This window comes from Paramormyrops kingsleyae, chromosome 2 (genome assembly GCF_048594095.1).
Source record: "Paramormyrops kingsleyae isolate MSU_618 chromosome 2, PKINGS_0.4, whole genome shotgun sequence".
NCBI classification, from domain to species: Eukaryota; Metazoa; Chordata; class Actinopteri; order Osteoglossiformes; family Mormyridae; genus Paramormyrops; species Paramormyrops kingsleyae.
This window is the reverse complement of record NC_132798.1, coordinates 34,516,977-34,535,896: the sequence shown is the minus strand read 5'-3', so window position 1 is coordinate 34,535,896 and position 18,920 is coordinate 34,516,977. Positions and strand designations below refer to the sequence as shown.

Sequence of the window (18,920 nt, the reverse complement as noted above, 5' to 3'; positions counted from 1 at the left end):
ACAAACGAGGTAATAAACGTAACAGGGTTGATTGGCATAAAATTAACAATCACTAACTATGTTTGGTTATAATTTGCCATAAGAATCAATAAAAAAACAATAAAAACAATGATAAAATGTCAACTTTTACATTTTGTAATGGAATTAATGATTAAAATAGGCACATCACTTAATAATATTAAACTTACACAATAACCTGTTAATTTTAAGCTTGAAGCTTACAAAACAGAACAAATACGAAAAAGTACATAATAAACATAGTCCAATAGACTTTAAAACACTTGATACTTGCAGTGGTTGATCTAGTATAAAGAGTCTTTATCCAGAATTGACAGTGGAGAGCATGCAGTATGGAAAACAGTCTCAGATGGTGTCCGAGAAACTGGAACAGGTTTTGGATCCAATGTGCTTAAGGACTTGCAAGTTGTTCTTCAGATGCTCGGTGTAGATTAGCATTCGTTTCCTTGCACCTGAAAGCAGATACAAAGCACAGATAAGCAAACTGGCCATTTCAAACCCAAATAGACATATACCTTTGATCAAGCAAATATACAGACTCACATTTAACACCACCAAATGTGAAAAATTCATTTGGTCCAATGTTCAAATCCCACACCCAACTCAAAAAAGGCAATGCTATGTGCATAAACTGTATAAATCAGTGTTCAAACAATCCAATAAGAAGTAAGCACAATGTAAAAACAAAAAAAAAATACTTACTAGCTACATTTACTAGAATTTGGAAACAAATCATCAGGGATATACAAAGAATGCCAAAAAAGTTGGATAGTATAAACCATTTAAATTTTTGATATGCAGTATAAGAATATGTGTAATGACTTTACTTTGGATTACAAGTTTGTTTATTTGAAAGTGATGTATTGTTAGATAATTATTTTGTTCAAATGACATCTTCTTTGGTTTTGATTTATGCAAGCTAGAACAAGTGTGCACCACAGTGGGCCTATGTTTTTTTACCAGAGCAGAAGTAGTAGCAGAAGTCAGTAGAAATTATTTGTTGCTTGCTGCCGTGATTAATAAACCAAGCACCAATCTATTATCATATTTGGACAATGGACTTCTTTTGCCATTGATGAAAAAGAAAAAAGAAAGATGGAAAAAAGAGAAGAGATGGTTATTGTAATTGTGTTTTTGTTAAATATGCAAACATTTTTAACAATTTAAGAAGCACAGGAGACTAAGTATAAAAACTTTTTTAAAGCAGAAGATAATAATCTGCATGTAAAAGTGATTATTAGTTAACTTTTTAAGGTGTGAGTTTGTAAAGTTGTTTTACTATGTGCTCAGATTGCTCGATATGTGCATGTGAATAACCATATTCACGTACAATTAGGGGTGTAACGATACACCAAAGGCACGATTCGGTTCGGTTCACGGTTTTGGAGCCTCGGTTCGGTTCGATTCGGTTTCTGTTTGCTGCGGGGTTAGGGTTGATGTCATCTTAACATCTTAACCTTAATGCTAAGGAACAATAGATTCACTTAATAACAATAACAACTAAACTTTTTCTTTATTAACTTTGCCATCACATTTTTAGTACAGTCAGGATACCTGAGTAAACAACAAAAATTAAATAAATACCTCCAATATAGACTAGTCAGAAAAAAACAATTCTAATACTAACTTTAGAATATAGTATTTAGAACAAAATTTAGAACAAAAGCTCATCATTACTAATACAATTTAATCAAATGTGATAAAATAAAGATGTGTTTAAATTGGTTAAATTAGTTAGAGACAAGTGACGTCAACCTCAACAATGGGCAGCAGGGGGCGTGAGAGTACCGCGGTACGCCACGAGAGTTTCGCGATACGTATCGTGGTTGGTGTATCGCGATATTTTGGTTCGGTTTGTAATATCGTTACACCCCTACGTACAATTATCCAAACTTGTGCACAAATTGTCATACACATTGTAAATCATATAATACACATTTTAACCAATATAAGTCTAACTTCTCTCCACATTATAATCCCCTATTATCCCTGAGCTGTGGGAGAAATCTGGAACACCAGAGCAAAACCAAAAAGAGTAGAGTAGTGAAAGCATGCAAACTCCACACAGAAAAGCACCAGCCAAGGACTAAATGAGGAACTTTATGTCATGGACCAGGGCAGACTTCGAGCGTGGGCGAGAGCGTGTCATGGTGCAGGCAGAAGGAGTGGACGACCCACTGGCAGCTCACCGGAACAGAAGGGGTTTATTAGACAAACAGAAAACACTATAAACAAAAAGGACCACGAGGGGTCAAAAGTAAATGGCACTAAACAAAGACTAATTACAAAAATGGGCAGGGCAACAAAGGGTAGGCAGGCTGGTTACAAAAAACAGAATATCCCATATCAGTACATCTAACAGCAAACTACAACAAAACCCAATACACAATGAACCACCGAAGGACAGAACTGAGGCAGGGACTTAAATGCTAAAACTAAAACCGGGTAACGAGACAGCAGGAGTGAGACAGACAATGAGCAATCAGGTAAAGACACAAGGGCAGGCACAAGAACAGGCAACAGCTGACACTAATAAACACAGGGAAATCAAACTAACAAAGAAACTAATATTAATCAAGGAAATAGGGAAAACAGAACCTAACACTACGAAACACAAACAGGAGCCCAAGGAACGAAATCAAAACCAAATACAAAACACCAGACACAGGAACCAGAAAACTCAAAGAAACACTGGGGAACAAAATACAAAATAACATGCAACAAAGGAATATGCAGATAGCCACATGGCCATGCGGCAGAACAGGGAACAGGGGACGCACAAAGACTGACAAAAGGGACACACGTGGGTGCTGACCCTGACACTTTATCGGTGTGAGGTCATAATACTAAGTTAAAATTTAACGGCAAAATCAGATGCTAAGACAAACTACTAGGCCACCAAGAATACTCACCTTATAGAGTATTCAAAAATGCCACGGTGTGATCCTTGTAAAGGCCTATATCTGCAAGGCCACCCCCAGTCATTTCAGCTTTTCTGTCTAATAAAGTACAAATCAAATTCAAGTATTCATCTAAAATTCAAGAGCTATAAAATCTTTGTCTAAACAAAAAGATATATTCTATTATTGGCATTGCAATTGCTTTGAAGCTCACCATTTTTCTGGTTGTAGCAAGCCCACCAAGTCCATTCTCCTTCTTGACAGTCATGCCTAAAAGATGTAGGGAGTGAAAAAAACCAAATTATTACTTGTCTTCAAAACATTTTTGCATGAACAAAAGCATTATCTACAAACTATTAGACTGTAAACATTAGTAGAGAATTTTGTTTATGTTACTCACCTTCAAAAGAAGATCCTTCTATCTTAGGAATAATACTAGCTTTAAATGAACTCTGAAGGATCAGGCTCAAACACTCTTGCAATGATTCTTTATTTTAACATGTTAGCTTTGATGTTTAATAACTCAGCTACTTTTTGCCATACAATTATTATAGATCAATTCAAATGAAAGAGTGACCAAAAGAACCAAATAAATTAAAATGTGGTCATTGCCAAAATTGTCAACTTGACTTATGCCAAGAATCATTTTAATGAAAAATAAAAAAAAAATCTGAATTCAAGTTTACAAATTAAAAATAAATATGTAAAGCAAAAAATATCCTGTTTTCTGGAAGAAACAACAAACTTGAATTGCTGATAAAATCTATACTTCTATATAGTTTCACATTTTTAGACTATTACAATGAATTTTTTCTCAATGTTTTTTGGACATAACTTATAGCAGCGTCAAACACAAATAACAGAAAATTACAAAAACGTTTCTGTTGACCTTGCCAGTAACTATTATACAGTCCACAAAAATTAGAAACACAGACCAATTTCAAGTTTAGTAAACCCAACCTATAAGAATTGTTGCCATTGCCTCAAAATCTAGCAATTTTCCTAATAATCAGTATGTTATTTGTCCTTTAAACTTTAGTGTAAAAAATGCCCAAAACTTATAACAGTTGAAACCAATTCTGAAGACAGTTGAAATCCAGCTCTGAACAAAATTAAATGACTGTTCTTATAAAAACACACCTACTTTCAATGTCAGTGGGTACGTGTGTGCATGTATGTGTGTACTGTACCTGCGAGTGCATGTATGTGTGTGTGTGTGCCTGCGAGTGCGTGTATGCTATGTTAGAGTAAACATAGCTGAGATTTAACAGCAGTGCGATAAGTCCATCTTTAAAATGTCTCTCGCCACTCGTGATCCGAGAGATCTGCAATAAGGGTGAGGACTCTGGGATTCACAGAGAGTTGCTTCTTCTTGTTCTTTTTTTCCACCTTTGTGCCCTTTTCTGGATTGATGTTGAAGAAGCACCTGTATGAACACAAATTCAACAATCAATCACTAAATCATAAACAATGTGCTGCTCGTAAGTATGATTTAATTTTTTTTTTACTTTTTCACCTCTGAAGAAATTCGAGTGTTGAGCAAAGATCCACAGGATAGTGAATATTGAGGCAGTAGTAACTTGCAAACAATAAACAGATGGCAGAAATGAAGGTGGGAATATTGTCATTTACAACTTTATGGTCTACAGCAAGCATGAATCGGCTTGAAGAATAGCAAGAAGATCCTGCAAAGAAAATAAATGTCATTAACACTTACAGCAACATCAATCATTCTTACAAAAATGTTCATAAACATTTTTTGTGTTTTTTCTCCATTAAAGTGATATAAAACTGTAAATCACTGAAACAAATCCAAATATCTTTACTTGACAAGCTACCCTCAGATAACTGAATATCAACTTACCACACACAATGATACATGGAGTTACTGGCAGGGTTTCCCCTTGAACCTCATGTCCCAGACATGTTTCTTCAACATGATGGAATAGATTCTCCTCCTTTTCATCAAAATAGGACAGCAGAAGGAGGACCATATCCTTCATATCCTCTGAGCAGCCTTCCAACTGTCCTCTGAGTATTTTTAGTTTTGTGACAGCCTGCAAAACTCTTTTGCTCTTATCAGCACAAGTGTTTCGCATAAAGTCCAGCAGCCGTTTTCCCTTTTTCTCCAGACTGTTAAGGAAGGTCTCTTTCAGTGACACCCCAGTGAGCTCGTGGAAGTGAACTGCCATTCCGACCTCCTGGAACAAGAAAGGCCATTCCTCCAACAGGAATTGCATGTCTTCTCCTTTGTTTATATCCTTTCGCTGAGAATAGTAAGTTTGCTTCATTAGATTTTCTACCTCATCTAGGCTGACATTGGTCTCTTGAAGCTTCTTCAATTTTTCTTTTTTCACCTTTTGACTTTCTGCTGTCTCAGTCACTGGCATGAATTTCATGTCCCACTTAACGCAACCATATGTGTCCTGAACAGCAACTCTTTTTTCAGCTGGGACTTCATCTGTTTCATATTCATCTGAACACTGCTTGCGCTTCTTTATTGTAGGTGTTGAAGACCGCTTAACATTTTCTATTCTTGCTTGTAACTGCTTGACCAGTGAATGATATCCTGATCCCACCACATCACCTTCTATAACATCTTGCAGTGATTGTGGATACTTGGCAATCAGTTTTTTGGCTACTTCAGTTGAAGCTTGTTTACTGGGAGATGCACTTGCACGCATCATTTCAGATGCAACAATACGGATCATTTCTCTTCTTAACTTTGGTGCTGGCCTCTTCCCCCTCTCCAAACACTGCATCAAAGCTTCTGGAAAGTGATTCCATGAAATCTGGAAACTGTCAACCCAATCTGAAACAGTATGCAGTCGGCTGGGCAAAGGTGAGAGAGAGATCGAGGAGCTTGCTGATGAGGCAGGAGAGGATAATGGTGACTGGATGTGAATTTCAGTACTTTGTGCTGTAAAACAAACCAAAAAATAATTAATGAGCAAAATGTATTATTGTAAGATAAACAATAAATGTAATTGAAATCTACTTACAGTTTTTTTTCCATGCAGCCACCAATTTTCTTGCTTGTATCGGTCTAAGAACTGACAGCAAATCAGTCTCCTGGATATAGTCAAAATCTTCAGTGGTTGCTACACCCATTGACTGTAGTGTCTCCACAACAATATCAAGAACTGAAGGTGCAAGGTCTGGCAACACCTTTGTGATGGCATCACTTATGCTGCTTTGGTCCATATCACCCATTTCTGTATATAAGAAAGTAAATAAAGCATAACAAATACCCAAATAACAGACTACAGAAACAATCATTAGTCTGACAACACACTATGTTTCAACGGAATCATTTGGCATCCGTCCTTTATGTATGATGTCAATGGATAGAAATCAGTCAAGGCATTTATGTTCAGACATAACATCTTTTCAATGTCTTTTCTAACGGAGTACAGATGGTACTTAGGAAGGAACTCTGTTATGTACACTGATACTAGTAAATGAGCAGTGTCATCTTTTATAAAAATGAGCACTAGCTCACCAAACTCCAATGAGTCAGTGTTGCCTATGATAAGGAAATTACCTTTCTTGTACGGTGTTCCCTTACACACCATTTCTACTGTGACCTTTGTGTTGTTCTCTGTAAATCCAAATGGTCTAACAGCATCTTGAATGGCTTTACTGTATAGTGCTGGGTAAAATGGAGTACCACCTTTAACTTGCAAGGCAGTCTGACATATTGATCCTGCTGAAAGATACGCTTGCAACATCTGATGCCTTTCAGAAAGTGTAAGGCAGACGTTTTTGAAATTCTTCAAATTTCTTGCACATCTTTTGAAATAGCTGTGCTTGCTTTCAAATCGCATTGTCCATAGTCTAATTAATGGCCCAAATTTCAGAATCAGTGCTGGATAATGCCGCAAGTAATGATGCTTTGGTTTCAAGGTACTTTCTGGGAATAGAGTTTTTCTTGACTCTAAATACTCTTGAATAAGGATATCAAGATATGCAACCTGAGGCACAGAAATTTTCTGAGCACAAATCAGGTCCACAATATCTTTCAGTTGAAGGATCAACTGCCACACATCATCTGTTTCATCTTCCACTCTGTCACCAATAATGAGAGGCAACAGCCTTAAAAAGTTCCAGTTTTGTATAGCCTGTCCAGAGAGTTTAGCTATTTGAGGACTGACCTCACATGGCTTTGAAGAGACATCAGAGGCAGAGTATTTAAACTGTTTAATGCGCCGATTCAGAATGGAGTAGGTGAACCATCCTTTTTTCTTCACAAAATATTTAAGATACAGCGCAACATCATATGACAAAATGCCCTCAAAAATGTCGTGTCCTAAACAAGGCGGCAAACCTGGCTGACAGACGTGAAAATGTTTTAAACAGTTGAAAACTGACTTAAACTTTACTCCTTCCACATCTGGTGTACCTTCAGTCTGGAGGCGTTCAACAGCAGAATTGTAGTTCTCAATGGTGCGTTGTGGTCCACACAGATTTGGATCACCACCATGAAAATCTGATCGTGTTATTAAGCAGTACCTACAGAAATATTGTGTGCGACTAAAGCTTTCACAGAAGCCACCAATGCAATGTGAGCCCAAATTATCTCCAGCAATGCAAAACAAGGTTCCTTTGACAACAGTTTTATCTGATGTCACTATGCCATTTTCCTCAAGTTCCTTCAAATCTGTTAGTAATTCAGAGAACACCTTTGCATGGCCAAACTCTTTGAAGTCTTTCTCTCTACACAATAACACAAGAGACATGTGGTCTGTGTCAGACCTAACATGAAGTGGCAAATTAGCAACAGACACATAAACAGCTAATACTTTATGTTTTGTCTTTGCAGAACCTAAAGGATTAACAACTTCAAAGGCATCTTGGTACAGCAGTAGTTTGAAACATGATGGACTTTGGTCAAAAAAAATATTTGTTTTGAATATCTGACCATCACTAATGTCACACAGTATATCTGATGAAGACTTTGCTGGTTGCTCTCCTGCCACACATTTCTGCCACAAATCAGAGTCTAACAAACATTTCAAAGTCTCTCTTAGAGGTACATAGTATGCAAACTGATCTGTTCTATTCTCACTTTGTCCTAAAAATATTTTCTTGGGCTCCACATAGTTGAACATTTGTTTGAAGGACTGCGCTCTGGAGTATGTTGTCCTCAATGGCCCTGTATGACATGCAGAAAACAGATCGGATCCCTTGACCGCCTCACAGAGCTTGGCAATATCCTTATCATCTAATGTTGTTTCAGTTTTTAGAAGTGAAGTGAGGTTATTCAAAGTATATGACAGACCCAACTCATGTATGTTTTGCATTTCCTCGACAATGGTCTGGATGGTAGAAGCAGGTAGCAAAAACCGTCCTTGCAATTTCAAGTAGAACAAACATACATTTCTGAGAAAAAGATCTCTAAAATCTCCTGAAAATTCCGAATCAACTTCTTTTGGGCCTGTCTCTGTGCCTGCCTCATAGACTTCATGTCCAAAATGACGTAATTCTGCTTCAACTGTGGGACACGACTGAGATGCACAATCCCTGTACAAATCACTGATGCCTCCGTCTGTAAAATCTTTATGTTTCCGTGACATGTGGGCGGTAAATGAAGATTTTACTTTGAAAACGCGTGTGCACCCTCTTAGTGGACAAGTCACCTCACGTCCTTCCACAATATGGTCCTTCAAGTGAGCTATTAGACCCTTCGTGTCGGTACACTGACGTTCACACAATGCCACTGCACATTTAAATGTGCTAATGGTCATCCCGGCCGTAACAGGAACGGGTGCAACATGCTTTCGATAAAAATGAGCCTTGAAAGCCCCATACCTACAAAATGTCTGCTTGCAATCAGTTCCGAAGCACTGAAATATACATCGCGGTTCATTTCGATGAAGTTTGCAATGAAGGACATAGCCCCTTAATGTCTTCACTGACTTGCAACAGAAATTGCAACGTAACATTTTCTTTAACCACTCCGAGTAAATTAAACTGGCGTATGTTCGACAGTAAAGCTAGCTAGAATCTTCAACGTGGTGCATTAGCACGAGCTTTCCAGAGAAACTACAAAATAGGACTAAACTGGCGGCGACCAAAATCTCGGCAGAGGAACACATGTCGCCGCAACAAGAAAACTGGCACAGCAAACTAATGTTAAAGTTGATATAGTTAAATTTATTCAAAGTATAATGGTATACTGACCTTGAAATAGAAGTTTCGCGTCTTCTGTGCAGGTTAGTGCTCCCCGCTTTGCTGAATCCAGTTATGGTCGGTCAGAACTGGCGCCTTTTTTTTTCTTTTTCAAAATAGCGGTGTCGGTTAAGTCACGTGACACAGTGTATCGAAAACGTACGCGTAATGTAGACTTTTTAAAGAAAGTGAGTGTTAGACCTTTTATAATACATTATTTGACTGTTCTTGATGTCACAAACTACATTCATTATTTTTATTTTATTTGATTTTTTATAATCAATCTTTATTTCAGCAGGTGGTATAGCACTCACAATTCGACACTTACATACTTTTTATTAACTTACCCTTTCCAAATAAAATAATTTTTATTTTATTATTTTATTTACAGTTAAGCCCATCACTGAATCACTGCACCCTTAGCAAAGTAATGCACTATAGAGCATTATTATGTTTTAAAACGATCATATTTAAATCTCATTTCAAAAATGATATTGTATGTCTGTTTACCAGGAGACCAAAAGGGGCTTATTAAAAGAAACACAAAGATTTAGGTCACATCTGAATTACTCTAGATATGTTTTAAAACAAATACTTTATTTCTCCATTTCTTAAAACCTTTTATGTGGAACATATTCACACCTCCTGTAATGCACAATATGGGTAAAAAATGACTCACATTTTATTTTATTTCGTGCTGGCTGAGGGTTTCTTTGCTTTATCTTTTGACATCAATTTATTTTGTGATTGAATATTATTAAAATTCTAAGTACAGTATTCTTTAAATATCTTGTTTTTGATCATCACAGATCATAATTCCTTTTTCTTTTCATACTTAAAAAACCTGTTTGATTATTACATCAAGTTTACACACATGGGTCAACAATGACCCATTCCCCCAAGTGTGATTTTAAATTAAATGACTTCAATATAAATCATTTGTTTAAAATAATTAATTTGGCAGTGAGTGTGACCAAACACTCATACATTTAATATTTGCAACATGTTTGTCACACACATACACCTCTGATTACAGATGACACAATGCTATTGAATTGTACTGTACAGTATCTCTGATGTAATTACTCTAAAGAGGCAGTTGCTGCAGACTGGACAGCAGCAAATCCATGATGTTAATCTCCTGTTCCCCACCACATCCCAAAGGTGCCATATTGGATTGGGATCTGGTGACTGTGGAGGCTCAGTGAACTCATTGTGATGTTCAAGAAACCAGTTTGAGATGATCTGAGTTTTGTGACATGGTGCATTATCCTGCTGGAAGTAGTCATTAGAAGCTGGGTACACTGTGGTCATAAAGGGATGGACATGGTCAGCAACAAACTAGGGTAGGGTATAGCGTTTAAATAATGCTCAGTTGGTACTAAGGGGCCCAAAGTGTGCCAATAAAATATCCCCCAGCACACTATGACACCACCACCACTAGCCAGGATCGTTGATACAAGGCAGGATGGATCCATGCTTTCATGTTGTTTACACCAAATTCTGATCCAACCATCTGAATGTTGCAGCTAAAATCTAGACTCATCGGACCAGGCAAGGGGGTTCCAGTCCGTTACTGTCCAGTTTTGGTGAGCCCGTGCCCACTCTAGCCTCAGTTTCCTGTTCTTAGCTGACAGGAGTGGCACCCAGTGTGGTCTGGTATAGTCCAAGGTTCCACATGTGCACCTTTGTTGAAACAAGGGGTTATTTCAGCTATACTGTTACAAAGATAAAGAAGATAAAAACTCACTCGAGTCACTTTTGAACAATAAAAAAAACAATTGTTTTAAAACAATAACTCATTTTGATACTTTTTATAATTTTCTCTGTTATTAACCTTTTTAGCAAAGTTTAATGGTGACAAGATCAGGATAAAGAAAGATAACATGTTTTATCTGTAAAATTTTCATCATACATCTTGGATCTGTGAAAATAAAGATGTTTTGGTTAATACAGTTCTACACTATATAAATTTAAATGTACATCACTGTAAAAGTACACAGACTAAATATGTAATTTTAGGGTAATTAGTTGTTTATTATAAAATGGCCTTTCACCATTAATTGTGCGAGAAAATATTTTTTCATAGCAAATATTTGTGTTTTATTCATGGTGACACTGTAAAAAATAAAGCAATATACATTTTTTCTTCATTTTAGGTAATTCACTGTATTTACTACTGAGATATACTGTTTTATTAAACAGTCTGATCCTGTTAGTATTTTATTTTTGCTGTACTTTTTACAATTTTTTTTCCATTGTTTTAACAATTTCTTACTGTAAAAACTAAGGTATGTTTTGGGTGATTGATGTACGGTTCTGAATTGTAAATTCAGATATTAAAAGCATCAAAATCTGTAATTTATACAGAATTATTATGCTAATTGTAAGGTGATGACTTGCTATTAATGTTATGGATTTTTTCTGTTTTTTTAAGTTAATTTGAAATATTTAAGGTAAATTAATGTATTTTCAACATATTAACATTCTAAAAATAAAAGCAATATACCATTTATTGAATTACAGTAATTTAACATATGTATTACAATCATTTACCCTTTTTTGATTTAATGGTCATTTACCGTTGCCATTTCATAGTCATTTACCGTAATTTTTACGTACATTTTTAACAGTGTACAAATAGATTTAACACAAAATAGGAGCTATCTTTTTAGATAAATAAGTAAGTATGTAAGTATAGGACGTGGATCGGTCACGCATGGCCGATACCCGATCCGTCAAATAGGTCTGCAGCGGCGCCGATACCGATCCGAATATCGGATATCGGAGTGGTGCATCTCTAGTCTGTATCTCCATAAGGGTCCATTGATCGATATCTGTCATAGTCCTTTAATCAAAAAACAAGCTAAACTGGGCAAACACATCAAAAACTACCCCCTTCAGTGATGTGCTCCGTGTTAACCCATGAATTTCAACACATAAACTCTGCATACACATGATTCAGAGCTTTCAATGCATATAGCAGGCCCTAATAGGAACAAAACAAGACCTCAGGCAATGTGATTTCAGTTGTGGCAAACTGCCATGTATATTTAGCCAACCACCACCAAATATGCTGATTAATTGCATATCATAAGCCCCACCTCTCATAAAAGTCATATGGCACAAACAGCTTCAATGGCGCTGGTCATTACTGGCCAGTGAGCGGGGGGACCACTGTACCGATTCACATGAGATTTTTCTCAAGTGTTACTGAGGGTTCTGTCTTTGAATCCTCTGTGTTTGCACAGTTGCTATATAAAAAAAAGCCGAAAGAAACTACAAAATCATTTTGGTAGCGCAAAGAAAAAAAACATTACTGGTAAAGTATTTTCTCACTGTAAGAAATTCCTTTATGTCTACAATTTCGAGACTGTCAGGATTTAAATCAGCCCTTGTTCAAGAATGTAGTACAAGTTCAGGAGAAAAGAGCATTTTATTTCAGGTGTGTCCTATTTTAAAATATTGTTTAAATGGGGTCATGCTTGTCAAGTTAAAAAAACACAAAAATTCACAAGGCCCTTTGGCAGACGAGGCCCAAGAGATTGTCTACCTATGCCTTATGGTCAAACCGCTTATGTGTATTTCTGGCTTTGATGCCCTCTCTCAGTCAAATCAGTCTCACATTTTCAAGCAGCTCCTATTTTCCATATCCTCCAGGCAGCTCGAGAAAATATGCCTTCATTTTTGATTGTGTTTGCCAGCTTCCACCAACTGTTGACTAATATCTTCCACAGTAGAAATATGGCCTTGGGCATACATAAGATGTTCTTGAATGGAGCTGATTATGTTTTTTAGTTCCATCGTTGTTTCTTTAATGGCTGAAATGTATGATGCCACGACATGTAATGTCGCATCGCTTTTACTGACTTTGACTGATAAATTTTCTAGACTTAACCTTTGATCTGGTTCATGGAGTGGTGGATCTATCTCATGCTTGTCGTATTGCCTTTTAAAAATTGAGGCATTTGTCAACATTTTAGTGTTGGATGCAAACGCTTCTGTTAATTTATTTTGTTAATAGCCAAAAATTAAAAGAATAGGCTTAGAGATTAAAACCGAATTGAGGTACAAAATCAAGAACTTTATTTACAAATATCAGAACAAGAGGCTGAGGGAGGCAGTCAGGAGGCTGTCATGGCGCCAAGTTAGTGCAGCTGGTCTATGCCAGAGGATGTCACTGCGTAAATGAGCACAGATTTCATTTAAAAGAGCGTGAAATTCACCAAAGAGGACTACACTAACATTCACTACACCACAGCATCATCAATGTTAATGCAACACACCAAGCCAAGCTCTAGACTCACCTTGAGTACAGAACAGTATCTGAGATGGAAAAGGAACTCCATGATTGATCCTCTATCCAAGTGGTTGTTGGTGAAGCAACAAACACTTCGACCAAGGAAGAGGATGGGTCCAGTTCCATCTAGGGCTCTTGGGTTGGCAAGCAGATTTTCTTGCTTCATTTGCTGACTTAGTACATCCTCGCCTGAACCACTGCCCAAGTGACCGCCAACTTGACTTGGTCGATTTCCTTGATTTGGCCTCTGCCTGGATGGTCACTGGCCTGTTTTTGACCTGATCAACACAGTCTGAGTTGGTCTTTATTGACTCAGCTGGCTTGGCGTTACTGGGCACCTGAACCCTGCTCTCCTTTCTCCCATTCTGTGGTTGAACTGCAAGAAAAACCATGTAGATGTCAGGTTAAACGTCAGAGCCTGATGAACTTAGAAATGCTGGACTGGCTCAGTTTAATTAGAAGGAACCTACCATTGGATCTATTTCGTCGAAACAGGACCTGGGCCAGCCTGATGAAGAACCTCCTTATGCGGTTAGCTGGTCTGAGCTGTGGCACCGTGTCACAGCTACTAACCGGAAGTTTCTCAGGGGTGAAGCCCTTGGGTGATTTAAAATGTTTCGGTCAAGCAAAGTTATTATTTAGGACTCATAAACATGAGTTCATATCAGCAAATCATCCACAGCCCAGCAGTTTGAAAGTCCTCTAACCTTGAAGAACTTCTGGCGGAGGATCTCATCCAAGGTCAGGCGATCTTCTGGATTCTTTCTCAATATCCTTGAAGTAACTTTTCGTGCTGCCCTAGAGAGCCTCCAGGGCAGAGTGTACTCTGCATCAAGTAGACGCTTGTGCCAATTTTGGCCGTCAAAGGGGAAATCTCCAACCAGCAGTATATAACTGTATTGAAAAATGCAGAAAATGTGTTTTAGTTTAATATGTATATAATGTATAATTCTGTGCTAATGCACATTTCAGATGTTGCGCAATCTTGCCTATGACAGTGATGGATGAGCATGACAATTATGCACACAAAAAGAAGATAAAGGAAGCCGAAAGCCTGTCATCTGTGTTACAATATAAATGTTTCTTTTTTGTTTCCAATATAAAATGTATGAGTATGAATGAGTATTACAAATATGTTGTTTTAAAACCCTAAACAGATTTAAAATACCATGGCAATCTTTGGCTGGAAGGATGGTTGAGAAGGTACTGTATACGTACATGATGCAACCCAAAGACCAAACATCTGCCTCTGGTCCCTGTTCCTGCATCTTCCACACTTCTGGAGCCCGATAGAATGGGGTTCCACAAAGGTCTCTACAACACACACAAAATGAAAACTTTAGCACAAATGTGATTAACTTGCTGTGTAAGTGATCTGAAAGCTTTGCCATAGAATCTACACCTACCTTATCCCCGGCTTCAGCTCAGTTGCCGAACCAAAATCTCCAATTTTCAGTTCCATATTATCATTTATTAACAAGTTATCTGAGAAATCAGTGAATTTTCAATAAGTCAACATTGAAATAATTCACCTAATAACAACATACTTTAATCAGTTGTAAAATTAAGAGCATACAGAAATCCATATGTACTATTAAAATCTTAACATTAATATACAGATGATTAAACAAACATACACAGACCTAATTTGATGTCTCTGTGAATATAGCCTTTCTCGTGAATATATTTCAACCCCGAAATTAGCTGGTGCATATAATACCGAACTTCGGGGTTGGTCAGAGTCCCTCGAGCCTCTATGATGTTGACAAGTGTCTGGACGGGGAGAAAAAAGGGTAGTCTGAGTCAACACAGAGTCATAGTCTTAATAAATTGTCTGTAAAGGCCAGATACAACAGGGATTACCTTCCTACTGCACAGCTCCATGAGGATGTAGATGTAGTCTTGGCATTCAAAACTGTGCGAGAAGCTGACCACATGCTTGTGCTGAAGCTTCTTCAGAATCTGAATTTCTTGCCAATCCTGAAAGAAATTTCAGACCTCATTAAGTTAAATGAAAATGCAGTTAAACTGCTTAGAAGGCTGACTTCAAATATAATGAATCTCATATACCTCATCCACTTCCGTGTACATTTGGGGTATTATTTTAACAGCAAAGGTCTCATCGCTGATCAGGTCTCTCATTTTATAACACTGACCAAAACTGCCCTATAACACAAGAGCATGTTAAGAAATTAACAATTTGTGCCATCTCTAATTCAGACTGAGCCTGCAATTAAATCTTCAACAAGATATTTGTAGCGCATACCATTCCCAAAAACTCCTCTTTGCGGTAAGGCCTTGAGGTATTGCGATCAACCACTATCTCTTCGAAGTCCATGACTTACTGTGCGACGACCCGTAACTTTGCTTAGAAAACAGGATTATGATCTTCGAGCAACAGCGTATTATAAGCCACCATGCATAGTGACGTCGGAGTTCGAGAATTCAGTGTTTGAAACATAACAGCATCAAAAATACGTTGCATGAGAGAAAAAAAAAGACATGAGAATGATTGAGAAACAATAATAATAAAACTTTACGGCAATTATACAATTTTTCATTAGTTGCTGTGAATTAAATGCCATTTATTCAATAAAGAAAGCCGATGGTGAAAAATAACCGGTAAAAGTATATAGACTCCGTATTTTTCCATTTTTAATGACTCGGTTTTTAATGAATCTATAAAACATGTTTGTGTCAATAACGTTTTTGCCCATGCTGCTATTATGATCGATATCTTACTTTTGTTGAAGTTTTTTAATAATCTGGCTGTAATTTAGACTAGGATATATGTATAGGATGTTAAATCTCGTGTTTTATTAAATTTTTTATCATGATATTTACGCTGTAAAAATATCAGTGATCATACAGGACAAAGTACTCTATTTTCCATCCATCTATTTTCTGTGACCGCTTATCCTATTCAGGGTCGGTTGCGGGGGCCAATCTCCGAAGGTACGGGCGCCAGCCAGGGAACAGCCCCGGACAGGGCGCCAAGACATCGCAGGACACACTCACACACCATTCCTATAATACATTTTCATTTCAGTAAATTTTCATACTACTGTAGATACAGTAGTATCTCTAATTTACTGAAATTTCATTTCAGTAAATTTTCATACTACTGTAGATACAGGACTGTCATTTCTTGTTAACTTCGCAGGGATTCTGGGTATTGGAAAAGCTTTTTAAGACCACGAGCTTGAAGCTATTTTACCGATTTACTTTTGCTACTTTTCATTTGCGTGTGACCAAGTCTCCAAACCTGCATGTACAAAGACTAACCCTTTTGGGGTAAGTACCATATGTTTCTCTAGGTTTTTAATTATTAAGGTGAACTTTGTTGTTTAATGTATAACGCTAAACTGTTAAGCCAGTTCGGCTAACGACTTAATTTTAGCTTTTGAACAACATCGCTTGCCAGCCAGAGAATATATGGACAGTGTACAGAATATTTAATAGTCAGGTTGGTGACTCGGTAGTGCGTAAAATGTGGCGTAGTTACAGTTCAGTTGAAAAGATCGACTGTCGTTTGCGTTAGCAGGGTTGCTTGCAAACCCTTCAGAATATTTACATGGTAATAAAATGTATGTAAATGCATGTGCATGTGTGAGCAGACTAATTGCCTCGAATTGAACATCTCACTCTATAACCAGCTAACCTAAGTTGGTAAGCATGGGCGTGTCATACTCACATTTCATAATTATTCGTTTGGACCCACCCCCACATTTAACATAAAATGTTAGTTTTATGCCGCTGTGGTCCCCCCCATTCAAAATGCTTCTGACGCCCCTGTTGGCAACCCTACGTTAGCTACAAAGCTGCCCCTGTAGGAGTCAGACGTCAGTGTTAGGGTAGCATATATTTTGAAGATGTTGAGGGTGCAAAAAAAAAAAAAAAAAAAAAAAAAAAAAAAAAAAAAAAAAAAAAGATGTTGAGGGTGCCAGCTAAAAGTTCTTTAAGTATCTTTTAGTAAGCAAATGGAAACGGCTTTTTGAAAAGAGTTTTGGTCTTGGACCATTTTTGCATAGTAGCTTTCAGTTTTACAACACTAAACGCCTAGCTGTCTAGCTAAGCCAAGCTAATTATTGCCTCCTAGTGAACAACACAGTCGCTGTTTTAAATGGCGCCTGGCCCCGCCCCTCCATCACTATTTTCAATGTTACACTGACATAATGGATGGAAAATCACTTTTTGGTTAACTAGCTAAAAGCTCCTTAATCTTTAATGACCACATAGCTCTGCTATTATGAAATGGGGGGTATGGAAGCATGTTTCCGTCACTTAACCCCCCCGCTATTCTCGCAATTGTGACTTTTTCCACTCGCCATAAATTCTGACGTTTTTTTCTCGCAATTCTGACCTTTTCCCCCTCACAATTCTGACTTTATTTCACACAATTCGGACTTTAATTTCTCGCATTCTATCACTCCCGTTTTGCTGGCTCGCGCGCGCACTGGTGCGGAGGGGAGCAAAACCTATGGCTGCGTCTTCTCTTTCCAGGTATTTTTCATATTTCCAGTTGTGTATTTGTGTGCTTTACTGATAGCCTTATTGTGAACGAACGTCAATAATCTTGTCTTAAGCAAATGCAGGCTTCTGTGGGTTACGGCTTTCAGATTGCCAGCAGATTGCTCGTTTTGGGATGTATGCGTAATACGACAAAGCACGCAGTATTATAACACAAATTAACTGAGTTTCGCCTGTGTGCGCATACTATGCAACACTATTTGATCGAGCACCCGAATGAGAGATGGCTAGCCTGAAGATGATGTGTTTATAACAAGGAGAGGGGAAATGTGGCACAGGTGAGAGCAATGTTGAACATAATCAAATAAAGACACTGAAGTAAAACGGGAAATGAAATGTGATTGAGGCTGCAAGTGGTGTCCGTTAGAGCCAGGTGCTGCTAGCCACAGTCCTTCACTGTGTGGTGTCAAAGTGGTCAGTAACTGACGTTTCAATAGTAGCAATCTACATCTATATACTGAACTGTTGTATTTGCGTGTATGTATTAATTGACTCATGTTAATGCATTTCCTAGTAAATTTATGCAATTTCACTTTAATGACAATTCTTAATAAACCATTCATAGTTTCATATTATTTGGAGTCCCTGACGGAAGCATTGGTATGCCTGAAATGTAAAGGTTACTATAATGAAACTTTTCTGACCTGATCATCATGTACATTTCTAAAGAACTATATACAGAATTTTTGCATTTGGTGGAATTATTAGGGGTATAATGAGACTAGTTTAATGAAGCTAGAGTGCATTAATCCAACATATCCTCAACAAATTCTCGAAGTTGGATGTACAAATCTGCATTGGCATACACATCATCAATATCTTCCATATTTCTTTCTGATATTATTTCTGCACATAAATAGTAAACATCCTTGTCACATGGGAAGTCTTTAAAAGCACATTCTTGAAGCAGATCTCGGTTGAATCTTGATCCACTGTGTGAAGATAATCTGTTGTGCTGTACAAATTTGGCAGCGCGTACATGAGTGAAGGCCGGCCATTTG

General features: G+C 37.5%; 2 protein-coding genes across 7 annotated transcripts; both read right to left on the bottom strand.

Moving 5' to 3' along the window:
* LOC140587626 (uncharacterized) lies at window positions 1-9,179 on the bottom strand. 4 transcript variants are annotated; one of them, XM_072709014.1, is made up of 7 exons: window positions 9,102-9,179; window positions 5,921-6,133; window positions 4,783-5,838; window positions 4,435-4,603; window positions 3,133-4,344; window positions 2,931-3,017; window positions 1-470 (listed from the first exon to the last, which is right to left on the bottom strand). In XM_072709014.1, exons 2-5 carry the CDS (start codon window positions 6,129-6,131, stop codon window positions 4,209-4,211), a joined length of 1,572 nt encoding a protein of 523 aa, XP_072565115.1. In that variant the 5' UTR covers window positions 6,132-6,133; window positions 9,102-9,179; the 3' UTR covers window positions 1-470; window positions 2,931-3,017; window positions 3,133-4,208. The 4 variants fall into 4 exon arrangements, with proteins under 4 accessions (XP_072565115.1, XP_072565114.1, XP_072565116.1 ...); XM_072709013.1 differs by lacking the exon at window positions 9,102-9,179 and having other exon boundaries at window positions 3,133-3,188; window positions 3,319-4,344; window positions 5,921-6,875; XM_072709015.1 differs by lacking the exon at window positions 9,102-9,179 and having other exon boundaries at window positions 4,427-4,603; window positions 5,921-6,875.
* Window positions 9,180-13,152: 3,973 nt separating this feature from the next.
* On the bottom strand, window positions 13,153-17,099 carry LOC140587701 (serine/threonine-protein kinase PLK3-like). 3 transcript variants are annotated; one of them, XM_072709241.1, is made up of 11 exons: window positions 17,084-17,099; window positions 15,656-15,777; window positions 15,460-15,555; window positions 15,253-15,369; window positions 15,033-15,162; window positions 14,796-14,874; window positions 14,608-14,703; window positions 14,097-14,283; window positions 13,860-13,986; window positions 13,397-13,765; window positions 13,153-13,269 (listed from the first exon to the last, which is right to left on the bottom strand). In XM_072709241.1, the coding sequence occupies exons 2-10, from the start codon at window positions 15,725-15,727 to the stop codon at window positions 13,449-13,451; spliced, it is 1,221 nt and encodes a 406-aa protein (XP_072565342.1). In that variant the 5' UTR covers window positions 15,728-15,777; window positions 17,084-17,099; the 3' UTR covers window positions 13,153-13,269; window positions 13,397-13,448. The 3 variants fall into 3 exon arrangements, with proteins under 3 accessions (XP_072565342.1, XP_072565343.1, XP_072565341.1); XM_072709242.1 differs by lacking the exon at window positions 17,084-17,099 and having other exon boundaries at window positions 13,153-13,251; window positions 15,656-15,862; XM_072709240.1 differs by lacking the exon at window positions 17,084-17,099 and having other exon boundaries at window positions 15,656-15,860.
* Window positions 17,100-18,920: the final 1,821 nt, after the last annotated feature.

Coding starts and splice junctions, on each gene's coding strand:
- LOC140587626 (XM_072709012.1), bottom strand. CDS start 6,197: ATGATTGTTTCTGTAGTCTGTTATTTGGGTATTTGTTATGCTTTATTT. Junction 4,604..4,782: donor TCCATGTATCATTGTGTGTG/GTAAGTTGATAT, acceptor TTTTCTTTGCAG/GATCTTCTTGCTATTCTTCA. Junction 4,345..4,434: donor ACACTCGAATTTCTTCAGAG/GTGAAAAAGTAA, acceptor GTGTTCATACAG/GTGCTTCTTCAACATCAATC.
- LOC140587701 (XM_072709241.1), bottom strand. CDS start 15,727: ATGGACTTCGAAGAGATAGTGGTTGATCGCAATACCTCAAGGCCTTAC. Junction 13,987..14,096: donor TCCGCCAGAAGTTCTTCAAG/GTTAGAGGACTT, acceptor AAATCACCCAAG/GGCTTCACCCCTGAGAAACT. Junction 13,766..13,859: donor TCGACGAAATAGATCCAATG/GTAGGTTCCTTC, acceptor TTTTTCTTGCAG/TTCAACCACAGAATGGGAGA.